General features: G+C 46.3%; 1 protein-coding gene across 1 annotated transcript in view; it reads left to right on the top strand.

Moving 5' to 3' along the window:
- Positions 1 to 16,675, top strand: part of LOC146808836 (D(2)-like dopamine receptor) — a 224,237-nt gene that overhangs the window by 176,030 nt on the left and 31,532 nt on the right. The window contains exon 6 of the mRNA XM_085614242.1: positions 6,309 to 6,395. Within this exon, the coding sequence (XP_085470368.1) occupies positions 6,309 to 6,395 (87 nt within the window). The remainder of the gene's footprint in view (positions 1 to 6,308; positions 6,396 to 16,675) is intronic.

Genomic DNA, 16,675 nt, shown 5'->3' on the forward strand with positions numbered 1-16,675 from the left:
AATGAGGGGGGCGTTGGTAATGTCAGGTTCTGAGTCTAGGATTTCTTGGATAGCTGATAGGGCTCCTTCTTGGGGGATATTCGTATATAAGGACTCGACATCCATGGTGACCAAGATTTCTCTGTCACTGTGGTAATCCAAATTCTCAATCTTAGCGATGAAATGGCCTGTGTCCTTAACAAAGGATTCAAGATTAGCCACCAACGGTTTTAAAAACTGGTCAACGTATTTAGACAGGGGCTCCGTAGCCGCCCCAATGGTCGAGACAATGGGTCTGAGGGGGGGATCAGACACATTTTTGTGGGTTTTGGGTACCCCGTAGATGATAGGTTATCGGGTGTAGGTAGGGGTAAGGAACTCGGCTTCATTGGTACACAAGTACCCATCTTCAACAGCATTGCGAACAATCGTCAAGATACAATGTTTCAGGGCCGGTTCAGGGTTGATGGCAATGTGCTTGTAATGTTTGGAAACTGATAAAAGAGTGTTCATTTTATCAATATAGGTGGGAGTGTCAAAAATGACAATACCCCCACCCTTGTCGCATGGTTTGATGGTAAGTTGTTTATCAGCTCTGAGGTTGCTGAGAGCGTTATTCTCCTCTTTAAAGAGATTGGGAGGCGGTTGAGGAACAAATTTTAAGGTTTGTTGGATTTTAGTAAGCACTGCCTTCTCAAAGATATGGACTTCGGGTCCTAAGGAGTCCAGGGATGGAGTGAATTCAGACGGGGGTCTAAGTCCGGATAAGTTGTCATTATTATCAACGGTGGGCCTGGTCTGAAAAAAATTTTTTAGTCTTATTTTTCGGAAGAAAGAGTGGAGGTCCTTGATGAATTCAAATTTATTGAAATAAGTAGATGGAACAAAGGACAGTCCTCTAGACAGCAGTTTGGACGTCTCAGGATTGATGGTTTTACATGACAGGTTAAACACAGGGATGTTGTTTATGTTTTCCAATATTGTTGTTGCCTCGTTTGGATGTACATCTGAGGTTGACTTGGATCCTGACGGAACCCCCTCTGTCTGGAGTTCCGGTTCCTGGGACGGAAATTGCCTCTGCGATTCCCTAAAAAATGATTCGACGGAGTGGTATTGTCGTAGTTTTCTTGTCTGAGTTGATACACCGGGTTATAGTTGGGATTATAGTTAGTGTGTTCCTCGCTATCTGAGTCAGTGGTATCAGAAAACGTGACAACCCGTTTGTTGTTCCATCTAGTGCTGTTAGGGGTGTTAGGATAGCTGGAATAGGTTCCTTCTGTGTTGGTATAGAAGTTAGGGTTCAAATATGGGTAAGCACGTTCCTGGGAGAAAAGTCTGATGTCTTTTTTGAACTTGTCAGTCTTTCTCTTAATAAGATATTCCGAGAATGAGTCAAGTTCGCGAGACATCTCTTCCAGTTTATTTTTGCCTACCTCAACAGCGTTGTCACGTTTGAGTTTTTCTTCCATTTCCTCAATTTCTTTATTGAGTATGGACAGGACTTCTCTCGCGGTTTCAACTATCAGCATCATCCAATCTCTGGAGCATCTATTAGAGATTAGGGCCCATTTTTCGAGAAACATTCTGAGTTCGACAAATAGGCCCGGGATGTTACGGACACGTAGGCCTATAGGGATGGTGCCCGCCTTAAGATATTCCAGCATAAAATTGGCATGTGCCTCGGTGCGTTTGGATTTCTTCTTGAGGTTCAAAAGTTTCGTCCATTCCTCTTCGAGGCCCCTAGATAGCGTGAATTTTTTATTGCTATCAGTAGTGATCCCGATCATGCGGGCGAAGTCTTCATCTGAGAAGCCAAAAGTTTTGATGCTTTCCATGATATTTATCGGATAGAGTGCGAGGAGAAAGGGAAAGACTAGATTGGTCAAGGGGGGGTCCTATGGCAGAAATAAGGTAAATATATATATAATGTCAAGACCAATCAACACCAGTAAAGACCAGTAAGGGAAATAAACAATAGAAGGAGACAGGGTGCACAGCATCAAAAACAGCCCAAAAAGCGCCAACCAGAGGGTACAGGCACGGATAACAGAAACAAAACCCCCACAGCTCAGGTTGAGAAGGAACTGGAGAACTTGGAAAAGCAGGGGGTCATCGAAAAAGTGTCCGGCCCGACGCCCTGGGTCTCACCAATGGTGATCGCAGAAAAACCGAAGCAGCCGGGAGCGATACGCCTCTGCATCGATATGCGACTGCCAAATAAAGCCATAAGGAGAGAACGACACATCACGCCAACTATGGATGACATAATTGCTGACGTGAACGGCTCGAAGTGGTTCTCAAAGATTGATTTAAACGCAGGGTATCACCAGCTCCCACTGTCCAAGGAAAGCCGCTACATCACTACCTTCAGTACCCATTTGGGCTTACGACGTTACAAAAGGCTAAACTTCGGAATATCATCGGCAGCGGAGGTGTTCCAAAACACAATACGAGAGCTGCTATCAGGGCTACCTGGCGTACTCAACGTAAGTGATGATATCCTCATCCACTCGGCGACTGTCGCAGAACACTACCAGCATCTCCGCAACACCCTGACGCGCCTCAAGGAACACGGAGCGACTTTACACAAGGACAAGTGCCAGTTTTTCCAGCCATCCCTGGAATTCTTCGGTTATGTATTTAACCAGGAAGGCATCCAGGTGGACCCCCGCAAGTCACAGGCCATCAAGGAGGCGCCGGCGCCAACATCTCCAATGGAGGTAAGCAGTTTCCTCGGAATGGCGACGTACTGCGGACGATTCATCCCCGGACTCGCCACGCGAGCAGAACCCCTGCGAGCTCTCACGAGGGCGGACGCCAAGTGGCAGTGGGGACCAGTGGAAGAGTCAGCGTTCCAAGGAATAAAGGAAGCGTTATTGGGGGAGGCCACACTCGCCTACTTTGACCCGGCTAAGAAGACGGAAGTCCTCGTGGATGCCAGCCCCGTTGGGCTGGCCGCAGTGCTGGCCCAGGAACAAGAGCCCGGGCGATGGGCAGCGCTGTCGTTCGCCAGCAGATCACTCACCCCGACCGAGGCCAGGTACGCCCAGATTGAGCGGGAAGCGTTGGCCATCAGATGGGCCTGCCACCACTTCCACTTGTACCTCAAGGGACAACCATTCACGATGGTCACAGACCACCAACCGCTCGTGCCACTCTTCAAAGGGACAGCGCCCCACCCACTGCCGCGCATCGAGAGGTGGGCCGTCCAGCTGCAGCCATATGAAATGGAAGTCGTGTACCGGCCAGGGGCAAAGAATCCTGCGGACTTTCTATCTCGACACCCGGCCCGACCAACACACCGGAAGACAGTGAGGGTACCGAATAGTATGTACACCTTGTCTCCACATCAGCATGCCCGATAAACATGACGCTGGGTGCCGTCAAAGAGGCAGCTGCCGAGGACGTTGTATACAACCGGACTCTAAAAGCGGTCCAGGAGGGGTCAAGCGCGAACTATCTGAGGCAATCCAACTCGTGGAGCCCGGACGAGCGGGAGTACTCCGCGAAGATGTGGCACATCAGGCATGAACTTAGCGCCACAGACGACGGGATCCTACTCCGAGGACCCAGGCTGGTGATACCAAGGACCCTGAGACACCAGGCGACGCAACTAGCCCACGGGGGACACCAGGGAGTCACCAGGATGAAGGCCCGTATGCGGGAAAAGGTCTGGTTCCCGGAGCTGGAAGACATGGTGGAGGAGTATGTCAAGCGGTGCCCCCTATGCCAACTGACAGGAAACCCGGAGAGGCCCGCACCGGTAATCACTGAGGAGGCGTGTACCGCCCCGTGGTCTCAAGTAAGCATAGACTTTGGGAGCTTCCCAGGAGGAAGCCACACGCTGGTTTTAATAGATGCTTATTCAAAATATCCCATAGTAGAACTGGTAGCGTCCACGGCTTTCTCCCAAATAAGGCCGGCCCTGGAAAAAGTCTTCGCCATGTTCGGATTCCCCCAAGAGATCCGAAGTGATAATGGACCACCCTTCCAGGGAGTGGAGTTCGCCGCGTTCCTAAGCCAGAGGGGCATACATCACCGGCGGATAACGCCCCAGGCCAATGGGGACGTGGAGCGTTTTATGCGCACGCTAAACAAAGTGTTCCGCATTGCAGAAGTGCAACAAGTAGACCCGGAAACGAGACTACACGAGTTCCTGCGGGAATACCGGAGCTCTCCACACTGCACTACCCAGCGGAGCCCGTGGGCACTGATGCTCCAGGGCCCACGGAGAGACTTACTCCCTACGCCCCCAGGATGGTCACCGCCACCAGTAGAGACTGCGGCGGTGCAAGCGGGAAGAGCCCGGCGGAACCAACAAGCCAGCGCCCGTCGCCATGCCAGGCCCAGGGCGCTCGACACCGGAGCCACCGTCCTGCTGAAGGACCGCCACCCGGGGGGAAAATTCCGAGCCAACTATGAACCCGACCCCTGGACGGTTGTCGCAACGCGAAGGACCATGGTGACAGCCTAGAAAGGAGGAGAGGAAGTGTCCCGAAATATATCGTGGTTCAAAGAGGTGCCCCCACGCCATCCCGAAAGACTCTCGGAAGACCCAGCCGGGAGTGCACCTACCCCGACACCAGAAACCACCGGGACGCCAACGCCGACTGCAGCGCCAGAGGGGGGGCCCTAGTGGGTCCGCGACTGCAAGACTCCCTGAAAAGGTATAGCCTCGGGCCCAACCCCCGCCCCAGTCAGAGGTTGAGAGACTTTGCCTGCTGAAGGTGTCCAGAAGCGGCCGACGGGGAGCAAGCAAGTACCACCCCTCTGGGGGAATTTGAACTGTGTGAACTATATCAATGTTGTGCGTTTGCATTTTGTATTTTTTCAATTGACTGAGTTGGATAGGCATGTAGTATTCGGCAGTCTAGTTGTGCCAGGTGACGTTGCACCGCATCCGCAGGCCAGGCGTGGCCTGCGGGGTTGAATAAATGGAGCCGCCCGCTCGGGGGCGTGGTTCTCCGTCCCACGAGCAAGTGTCGAGTGGTTGTGTCCGCACCGCGTAGCAGCGCGGCCTAGTTAATGCCCCACGTGGGCCTTCCCCGGTCCAAACATAACACCCAGAAAGGGCTGACCCTACAGAGGCTCACCCTTTAGCATTGACTCTACAAAAGGCTGACCCTAGAAAAGCTCAAGCCATAGGTGACACCACGAAGGGCTGAACCTTTAGGGGTGACCCCGCAAATGGATGACCCCACAAAGAGCTGACCTCACAAAGAGTGACTTCATAGGATTGACCCTACAAAGATATGACCCCGCCTGAATGCTACAACAAAGGGCTGACACGAGAAAGGGCTGGCCCTGGGGGCTGAGCCCTTAAACGTCCCTCTGAGTAGCTGAACATGCTGCTGATGTACTGTTTGGAAATATTCACATACAGGGCTTGAGGCAAAGTTGGGCAGTGGCCACAAATCTGCACTCTGTGAGAAAAGGACTGAATTCAGTGCAACCACTCCCCCCCCCACCCCACCTCCGCCCCGGGGCATGCCAGGGCACAGTGTGGTGTAGGAAATGCCACCAGTGGATTGTCTGCAGCATTTATCACCCCCACATACACAAATAAAAAGATTCTCCCTTCCTATTCAGCGTGACGTCAGACACTTTTGCGCTGCCGTTGCCTCACTTTTTGTGACGAAGCGGCGGCATAAACAAAGTGGCACATTGCGTCATATTTACCAAGTGACGCATCCAGGAAGATGCGTCACTTTGTAATGCGATGCGCCACATTATATCTGCGCCAGGTATAATGTATTCAGGGTGGGCGTTCCCCCGCATCAAAGCCTCGTAGGAGCGGTGCAGTGAAATCTATAAGATTTCAGTGGGCCTCTTCCAGGACGCCATTGCGTCAAAACCTTACGCCTGCCTCATGGCAGGCGTAAGGGTGACACAGTGCATTAAAGATAGCCCTCCTCCCTGCATTGCCAGAGTTGCGTCACGCTTCAGATACAACTCCAGCAATGCGTGACTTTTGCGCCGACAGATACGTCAGCATTCCTGGCGTATCTCTCTTTCCAGCCGACATTGAGCGTCGTACAATAAATACGGCGCATCTATCGTGTCGCAAGGAGCACGCAGTGAAAACTGTCGCATCGCTGTTTTGTCGCAACGAAGCAACAGTTTTCATAAAAAAGCCCCCGAGTTTCCTACCTGTCTTTCAGGGTCAGTACCTACATTCTCCTACTGACTCACCCCTACATCTCCTGTCGGCCGAGGCTATTGTAGGCACACCCTTCTTTACGCTCTCCATCTCCTTTACTTTCTTTTTTCCTTTGTCTCTTTCCCGGCATCTCACCTCATTCATTCCCTTTTACTTCTCTCGTCCCCAGAATCGATGCACCCACCCCGAGGACGTGAAGCTGTGCACCCTGCTGGTGAAGTCCAATAGAGCCACCCACTCTTTGCGTAGGAAAGTGGTGAGTACTTGCCGCTTCTATCACAAATGTCAAGTGGTGAGCATTCATTGGAGATGCCATTGATAGCTTTTGGGTGACTAGTCCGTCACCACTGAAGGTCAGTGGAGTAGTATGCACCTCACCTGCTCCCAAGTGGTGAGTATGCACCTCACCTGCTCCCGAGTGGTGAGTATGCACCTCACCTGCTCCCAAGTGGTGAGTATTCATTGGAGATGCCATTGATAGCTTTTGGGTGACTAGTTCTGTCGCCAATGAAGGTCAGTGGTGAGTATGCACTACACCTGCTCCCAAGTGGTGAGCATTCATTGGAGATGCCATTGATAGCTTTTGGGTGACTAGTTCTGTCACCACTGAAGGTTAGTGGTGAGTATGCACCTCACCTGCTCCCAAGTGGTGAGTATGCACCTCACCTGCTCCCAAGTGGTGAGTATGCACCTCACCTGCTCCCGAGTGGTGAGTATGCACTACACCTGCTCCCAAGTGGTGAGCATTCATTGGAGATGCCATTGGTAGCTTGGGGGTAACTAGTCTGTCACCACTGAAGGTCAGTGGTGAGTATGCACCTCACCTGCTCCCAAGTGGTGAGTATTCATTGGAGATGCCATTGGTAGCTTGGGGGGAACTAGTCTGTCACCACTGAAGGTTAGTGGTGAGTATGCACTACACCTGCTCCCAAGTGGTGAGTATTCATTGGAGATGCCATTGGTAGCTTGGGGGTAACTAGTCTGTCACCACTGAAGGTTAGTGGTGAGTATGCACCTCACCTGCTCCCAAGTGGTGAGTATTCATTGGAGATGCCATTGGTAGCTTGGGGGGAACTAGTCTGTCACCACTGAAGGTTAGTGGTGAGTTTGCACTCCACTTGCTCCCAAGTGGTGAGTATGCACTACACCTGCTCCCAAGTGGTGAGTATGCATTACACCTTCTCCCAAGTGGCGAGTATTCATTGGAGATGACATTGGTAGCTTGGGGGGAACTAGTTCTGTCACCACTGAAGGTCAGTGGTGAGTATGCACCTCACCTGCTCCCAAGTAGTGAGTATTCATTGGAGATGTCATTGGTAGCTTGGGGGTAACTAGTCTGTCACCACCGAAGGTCAGTGGTGAGTATGCACCTCACCTGCTCCCAAGTGGTGAGTATTCATTGGAGCTGCCATTGGTAGCTTGGGGGTAACTAGTCTGTCACCACTGAAGGTTAGTGGTGAGTATGCACTACACCTGCTCCCAAGTGGTGAGTATTCATTGGAGATGCCATTGGTAGCTTGGGGGGAACTAGTATGTCACCACTGAAGGTCAGTGGTGAGTATGCACCTCACCTGCTCCCAAGTGGTGAGTATTCATTGGAGATGCCATTGGTAGCTTGGGGGGAACTAGTCTGTCACCATTGAAGGTTAGTGGTGAGTATGCACTACACCTGCTCCCAAGTGGTGAGTATTCATTGGAGATGCCATTGGTAGCTTGGGGGGAACTAGTCTGTCACCACTGAAGGTCAGTGGTGAGTATGCACCTCACCTGCTCCCAAGTGGTGAGTATTCATTGGAGATGCCATTGGTAGCTTGGGGGTAACTAGTCTGTCACCACTGAAGGTCAGTGGTGAGTATGCACTACACCTGCTCCCAAGTGGTGAGTATTCATTGGAGATGCCATTGGTAGCTTGGGGGGAACTAGTCTGTCACCACTGAAGGTTAGTGGTGAGTATGCACTCCACTTGCTCCCAAGTGGTGAGTATGCACTACACCTGCTCCCAAGTGGTGAGTATGCACTACACCTTCTCCCACGTGGTTAGTATTTATTGGATATGCCATTGGTAGGTTTTGGATAACTAGTTCTGTCACCACTGGAGGTTAGTGGTGAGTATGCACTACACCTGTTCCCAAGTTCTGAGTACTCAAACTGTCTGGCCATCATTCGAGACATTTCAGAGTATTTAGGCATAGATGTGTTAGACAATTTGCTACTAATGGCAAGGGGTGAGTACTCACTACACCTGCCAGTGACAGCTTCTGATAAGGACCACTTTTTCGGCCACTGATAGCTGGTGGGTATTCATTATGCATGCCACAGATGGCTCGTGGTGAGTACACGCTACACCTGCCAATGATTACAAGAGGTGAGTACTCATTGCGCTTTTCTCTGGTGGCTAATGGTGATTATGTGATACACCTACGATAGCTGGTGAAGTCTGCTCACTGTGCCTGCCAGGGGTGGCTCGTGGTGAGTCTGCGCTACAACTACTACTGTAGCAGAGTTTTTATATGTTAGAAAATAATTCCTTATTTAAATGTGATTCAATGAGCATGACCAGGCCGCAGTCAGACGCATTGACAGTCATTCATATTTGCAGAATAATAGTGCACGTTTATTTTATGGGAGTGAGCCTTTTGCTCTTTATTTATGTGAGTGAGCCAAACGCTCTTTATTTTATGTGAGTGAGCCTTTCTCTCTTTATTTTATGTGAGTTAGCCTTTTGCTCTATATTTTATTTGAGTGAGCCTTTCGCTCTTTATTTTATATGAGTGAGCCTTTCACCCTTTATTTTATGTGAGTGAGCCTTTCTCTCTCTTTATTTTATGAGTTAGCCTTTCTCTCTTTATTTTATGTGAGTGAGCCTTTTCCTCTCTTTATTTTATGTGAGTGAGCCTGTATTTTATGTGAGTGAGCCTTTCTCTCTTTATTTAACGTGAGAGAGCCTTTCTCTCTTTATTTGTTGTGAGTGAGCCTTTCTCTCTTTGTTTTATGTGAGTGAGCCTTTATCCCTCTATTTTTATATGAGAGAGCCTTTCTATCTTTATTTTATGTGAGTGAGCCCTTCTCTCTCTTTATTTTATGTGAGAGAGCCCTTCTATCTTTATTTTATGTGAGTGAGCCTTTCTCTCTCTTTATTTTACGTGAGAGAGCCTTTCTCTCTTTATTTTACGGGCATGAGCCTTTCTTTATTTATTTTATGTGAGAGAGCCTTTTTCTCTTTATTTTATGTGAGTGAGCCTTTCTCTCTTTATTTGATGTGAGTGAGCCTTTCTCCCTTTAATTTATGTGAGTGAGCCTTTCTTTCTTTATTTTATGAGTGATGCTTTCTCTCTTTATTTTATATGAGTGAGCCTTTCTCTCTTTATTTTATGTGAGTGAGCCTTTCTCTCTCTTTTATTGGATGTGAGTGAGCCTTTCTCTCTTTAATTTATGTGACAGAGCCTTTCTCTCTTTATTTTATATGAGTGAGCCTTTCTCTCTCTTTATTTCATGTGAGTGAGCCTGTATTTTATATGAGTGAGCCTCTCTCTCTTTATTTTATGTGAGAGAGCCTTTCTCTCTTTATTTTATGTGAGTGAGCCTTTCTTTATTTTATGTGAGTGAGCCTTTCTCCCTTTATTTTTTATGTGAGAGAGCCTTTCTATCTTTATTTTGTGTGAGCCTTTCTCTCTCTTTATTTTATGTGAGAGAGCCTTTCTATCTTTATTTGATGTGAGTGAGCCTTTCTCTCTTTAATTTATGTGAGTGAGCCTTTCTCTCTCTGTATCCTTGTAGGTTTTCCCATTTGAAAATCATAGGAAAGGCAGCCTCATCTGTGGCCTCTGTAATGTAATATTTGAGTTCTCTCAGGGAAGGTTGTTCAGAATGTTCCTTTATAATGTAACTTTCGAAGGTTTTCTGTCGATTCCTGTGTCATTCATTAGCTGAACAATCTATTGTATTGCTGTGTTACATACATTATCAATTTGTTTCCTTTGTTAGTTATGCATAACCTAACCAATGAAATGCATTAGGAAGTAGGAAAATTGTTTGGTTTATGTGTTTGCAACATTGCCAGTTCATCCCTGGTATACCATATCATATCATGAAAGACGTATGGCATCTGTATACTGAAACATTATAAAAGCTGTGTTATTTTGGAACAAACCCCTATATTCTTTAGCTTTCTAACTGAGCAGACTCTATGTCAGTCTGACTATTGGAATTATACTTAGTCTTTTGGCTTATTTCTTTGTGGGCAGACTCTGTCAGACTGTTGAATGATTTGTATTTAGTCTTTTCTTGGGTCTCCTTCACAGGCAGACATTTTGTTAGTCTTCTTGCAAAATTATACTTTGATTATTATGTTGATGCTAATTTCTATTTGGCGAACACATTACTTTTTTCTTTAAGTAAGGAATGTATTTTCAATAAAATCATGAGGTTCGTGCAGACTTGTTTATTAACCTTGGACTATGTCTTAGGAAGACTCAGACCATTCTGATCTTGCACAGCCACCCTCATAATTAATTACTTTCTTAGAGCGTCAACCCCATCGATGGCTAGTGGTGAGTACTCACTCTGCCTGCCATTAAGAGGTATGGGTGATGAGTCATTATTCTTGTCACTTGGAGTCAGTGGTGATAATGATTGCGGTGCAGCCACTGGTGGCTAGCGTTGAGTAGGCGCTGTGCCTGTCATTAGGAGGCAGTGATGAAGTGATGTGCCATCGACAAGGGTGGGTATGTACTACACCTGCTACTAATGTCTAGTGGTGAGTGCTCAGGGTGCCTACCACTTACAGGTATCGGTGACAATTCACCAATTCTGCCACTGATGGTTGACAGTGGATACTCACTGTGCCTACCACTGATGGTCTGTGTGATTATGCACTACACTTGCTACCAAAGGCTAATGGCGAGTAGTCACTGTGTCTACCTCTGGCTGGTAGTGCTGAGTATACACTACACCAGCTACCGATGGATAATAGTGACTACTCACTCTGCCAGTGACTAGCAGCTAGTGGCCTTTTGCTCTATATTTTATTTGAGTGAGCCTTTCGCTCTTTATTTTATATGAGTGAGCCTTTCACCCTTTATTTTATGTGAGTGAGCCTTTCTCTCTCTTTATTTTATGAGTTAGCCTTTCTCTCTTTGTTTTATGTGAGAGCCTTTCTCTCTTTATTTTATGAGTGAGCTTTTTTCTCTCTTTATTTTATGTGAGTGAGCCTGTATTTTATGTGAGTGAGCCTTTCTCTCTTTATTTAATGTGAGAGAGCCTTCCTCTCTTTATTTGTTGTGAGTGAGCCTTTATCCCTCTATTTTTATGTGAGAGAGCCTTTCTATCTTTATTTTATGTGAGTGAGCCCTTCTCTCTCTTTATTTTATGTGAGTGAGCTTTTTTCTCTCTTTATTTTATGTGAGTGAGCCTTTCTCTCTCTTTATTTTACGTGAGAGAGCCTTTCTCTCTTTATTTTATGGGCATGAGCCTTTCTTTATTTATTTTATGTGAGAGAGCCTTTTTCTCTTCATTTTATGTGAGTGAGCCTTTCTCTCTTTATTTGATGTGAGTGAGCCTTTCTCCCTTTAATTTATGTGAGTGAGCCTTTCTTTCTTTATTTTATGAGTGATGCTTTCTCTCTTTATTTTATATGAGTGAGCCTTTCTCTCTTTATTTTATGTGAGTGAGCCTTTCTCTCTCTTTTATTTGATGTGAGTGAGCCTTTCTCTCTTTAATTTATGTGAGAGAGCCTTTCTCTCTTTATTTTATATGAGTGAGCCTTTCTCTCTCTTTATTTCATGTGAGTGAGCCTGTATTGTATATGAGTGAGCCTCTCTCTCTTTATTTTATATGAGAGAGCCGTTCTCTCTTTATTTTATGTGAGTGAGCCTTTCTTTATTTTATGTGAGTGAGCCTTTCTCCCTTTATTTTTTATGTGAGAGCCTTTCTATCTTTATTTTGTGTGAGCCTTTCTCTCTCTTTATTTTATGTGAGAGAGCCTTTCTATCTTTATTTGATGTGAGTGAGCCTTTCTCTCTTTAATTTATGTGAGTGAGCCTTTCTCTCTCTGTATGCTTGTAGGTTTTCCCATTTGAAAATTATAGGAAAGGCAGCCTCATCTGTGGCCTCTGTAATGTAATATTTGAGTTCTCTCAGGAAAGGTTGTTCAGGATGTTCCTTTATAATGTAACTTTCGAAGGTTTTCTGTCGATTCCTGTGTCATTCATTAGCTGAACAATCTATTGTATTGCTGTGTTACATACATTATCAATTTGTTTCTTTTGTTAGTTATGCATAACCTAACCAATGAAATGCATTAGGAAGTAGGAAAATTGATTGGTTTATGTGTTTGCAACATTGCCAGCTCATCCCTGGTATACCATATCATATCATGAAAGACGTATGGCATCTGTATCCTGAAACATTATAAAAGCTGTGTTATTTTGGAACAAACCCCTATATTCTTTAGCTTTCTAACTGAGCAGACTCTATGTCAGTCTGACTATTGGAATTATACTTAGTCTTTTGGCTTATTTCTTTGTGGGCAGACTCTGTCAGACTGTTGAATGATTTGTATTTAGTCTTTTCTTGGGTCTCCTTCACAGGCAGACATTTTGTTAGTCTTCTTGCAAAATTATACTTTGATTATTATGTTGATGCTAATTTCTAATTGGCGAACACATTACTTTTGTCTTTAAGTAAGGATCATATTTTCAATAAAATCATGAGGTTCGTGCAGACTTGTTTATTAACCTTGGACCATGTCTTAGGAAGACTCAGACCATTCTGATCTTGCACAGCCACCCTCATAATTAATTACTTTATTAGAGCGTCAACCCCATCGATGGCTAGTGGTGAGTACTCACTCTGCCTGCCATTAAGAGGTATGGGTGATGAGTCATTATTCTTGTCACTTGGAGTCAGTGGTGATAATGATTGCGGTGCAGCCACTGGTGGCTAGCGTTGAGTAGGCGCTGTGCCTGTCATTAGGTGGCAGTGATGAAGTGGTGTGCCATCGACAAGGGTGGGTATGTACTACACCTGCTACTAATGTCTATTGTTGAGTGCTCAGTGTGCCTACCACTTACAGGTATCGGTGACAATTCACCAATTCTGCCACTGATGGTTGACAGTGGATACTTACTGTGCCTACCACTGATGGCCAGTGTGATTATGCACTACATTTGCTACCAAAGGCTAATGGTGAGTAGTCACTGTGTCTACCTCTGGCTGGTAGTGCTGAGTATACACTACACCAGCTACCGATGGATAATAGTGACTACTCACTGTGCAAGTGACTAGCAGCTAGTGGTGAGTATGTACTACACATGCTACCGGTGGTTTGGGGGGAGTACTCAGTGTGCCTGCCACTAACAATAGTGGTGAGTATGCACTACACCTGCTGCCAGTGGGTAGTGGTGTGTACTCAGTTAGCTCGTCACTGACAGCTAGTGGTGTTTGTTTGCTAAAGCTGCTACTGATGGTTAGGCATGAGTAGTCTCTGCGCCTGCCACTAGCGGCTTGTGGTAGGTATGCACTATACCTCCTGCTGGTAGGTAGGTAGGATACGCCCCCTCCGCCCCCCAGTCTTTTATCAACATTGAACCAATTTCTGTGGCAGTCTAAGACTTTAACACCATAGCTTCTGTGATGTGTCTGGTACCCGACCCCTCCGAGTTGCATTAGTAGCACATCTTCTCAGACCTGCCCACCATTGCACTGCTGGGTCTCGATCCCTGGAAAGCATCAAGTTGGGTGTCACCTCAATCTTATATCACTCGAATGGAGGAGAGACCAACCATGCTGGGGCTTTGGAACCTAGCGAGCTGTCGGCCACCGCTGACCCCTACGATCTCATCCTGGGTATACAATAGGCAGGACTGGAACCAATGGGTAAAGGTCTCCATGCCAAGCAGGGACGGGGAATTGTCATGACTACTTTGGTGCCCTCCATTAGCCTGGCGTTGTCAACTGTTTCTTTCAACTTCTATGTGTTATCCTTGAGGCATCACATTTTTGTCACATTCCAAACTTTCTAAGTGTTGCAGATAATCCCAGCCTAATGTTCGAACTAAATTCTTCCTCAAAAATGTCAAGCCCTCTAAGTGTATCTTGGTCATTGGAAACTGGATGCCTCTCAATGTGTTTTCCTCAGTGCCATCTGAACTGGAACTCTGGATAAATAACCCTTTTCAATCTCTAGGGTAAATTATCTCATGAAATCTTACAGGCTGAGTTCTCAATGAATGACGCAATGTAGATAGGAAGTTCTCACTTAACAACTTTGAAGACATGGTTCTTGGTCCTGTGCTCTCAGAACAGGGGCCAGCAGATGCCACCACTTCTTCTAGGCACAAAGAAAAAATGTTCAAGCTGTTGCGTTGATTATTTTCAATTCCATTAAGGACAGGGAGGTGAGAATTATGCATCTCTTTCTCAATGAAAAAAAGACAACAGCCAAATTAAAACAATATTGACACTCACTTCAACTCCTACGAACATCAGGAAAAACATATTAATCCAGTTCACCAATCACCAGGCTCCACAGTGACCAAGTAGGACAGACATCATCTTGCTTTCTCTTTCTTTGGGAAACCTTCAAATTATCATGCCAACTTGAATTATTGATCATTATATAACCCGGTGGGTACATTTTTCGTTCTATGTCAGATTATGCTTGTTCAAAGCTTTCCCACAACAACAGAGACAAAATACAAAAATAGGTAAAAATAAAGGGTCTTGAAAGCTGGATCTGGAGACCAATATGCAGCCTCCATAATATCCTTTAATCTAGAGCCTAACAAAAACACCTTAGACCTAAACCAGACATAAGCCATTTTAGCAATCTGGAAAGCATAGCTGACATCACAGGCCTGTATTTTTCAGAAGAGCAATAAGCAATTGACCTTTATTATCAAATCTAAACTCTCTGGAATAATGCCTGTCACTCACTCAGGATTTATAAAGCAGAGCAAATCACCCAGAGGGTCTCAAGCCACTCGAGTGGCTAGCTGCTTCGCAGAGAAAGCAGTGAAAAACGAGGAAAAAGTAGGAAAAAGCACCCAGAAAAATGGGGAGAGGAAGCAGAAACCAGTAAAAATCGAGGCAAAAGCAGGAGAAAGAGCTCAGACAAATGGGGGAAAGGAAGGAGAAAATGGTGGTAAACGAGGCAAAAGCGAGAGAAAGCACTCAGAAAAACGGGGGAAGGGAAAGAGAAAGCAATAAAAAAAACGAGGGAAGAAAGAGGAGGAAAAAGCACTCAAAACGGAGGGGGTGGGGCAGCAGAGTGTTGCAGCAGTATGAGAGAGCTGGGCCTGGGGCCTGCATAATGGGGTCGCATTAAGTAGGTGCAGGGAGAAGAGAGGGTCGCTGGGAGGCATTGGGCGGGACTCGGCAGTAGGTGGGAAAACGGGTGGCAGGCGGAGCAGCAACCAAGGAAAAAACAAGGAGAAGCAGTGAAAAACGAGGGAAAAGCTGGAGAAAGCACTAGGGAAAACAGAGGGAAAAGTAGAAGAAAGCACTACAAAATTAGGGAAAAGCACAAAAAGGAACACAGAAAACAAGGAGAAGAAGTAGAAAGCTGTAAAAAACCAGGCAAAAGCATGAAAAACACTCAGAAAAATTAAGAGAAAGGCAGGAGAAAGCAATAAAAAATAAGGCAAAAGCAGGACAAGCACTCAGAAAAACAAGGGGGAAAGGCAGAAGAAGGCAATAAAAAATGATGCAAAGGAAAGAACTAAGAAAAACATAAGAAAAAAGGAAGGAGAAAGCAGTTAAACTGAGGCAGAAGCAGGAAAAGCGCTCAGAAAGACAAGAGGCAAGGAAGGAGAAAGCAGTAAAAAAAATTCAAAAGTAGAAAATAAAGAAGGCAACATCAGTAAAAGCACTCAGAAAAACAAGAGAAAGGAAGTAGAAAGTAGTAACAAATGAGGCTAAAGAGGGAGAAGGCACTCAGACAAACAGGGAGGAAGCAAAGCGGTGCAGGAGCACGGGAGAGCTAGGCCTGATCAATGGGGTTGCACTGCAGCCTCTTTTAAGCTGGTTCAGGGAGGAGAGAGGGATGCTGGGATGGGGTGGGCGGGGCTAGGCACTAGGCAGCAAAAGAGGCAGCCAACAGGAGTGGCAAATGAGTAAGAAAAACAGGGGAAAGCAGTCAAAAATAAGCGAATAACAGGTAAAAGCACTCAGACAAACAGAGGGTGGGAGAGGGGAGGAGAAAGCTGTAAAAAAACAAGGCACATGCAGGAAAAAGCACACAGAAAAACGGGGGGAAAGGAAGGAGAACACTAAAAACCAAGCAAAAGCAGAAGAAAGCACTCAGAAAAATGGGAGAAAGGAAGGAGAAATCAGTAAAAAAACGAGGGAAAAGCAGGAAAATGTACTCAGAAAAACAGGGAGGAAGCAAAGCAGTGCAGCAGCAGAGGGGGAGCTGGGCCTGCTCAATGGAATTGCGCACGTCCTCCATTAAACCGGTCCTGGGAGGTGAGAGGGGTGCTGGGAGGTGGTGGGCGGGGCTAGGCAGGAGGCAGAAAAACAGGTGACAGACAGGACCGG

This window comes from Triturus cristatus, chromosome 7, assembly GCF_964204655.1.
Source record: "Triturus cristatus chromosome 7, aTriCri1.1, whole genome shotgun sequence".
NCBI classification, from domain to species: Eukaryota; Metazoa; Chordata; class Amphibia; order Caudata; family Salamandridae; genus Triturus; species Triturus cristatus.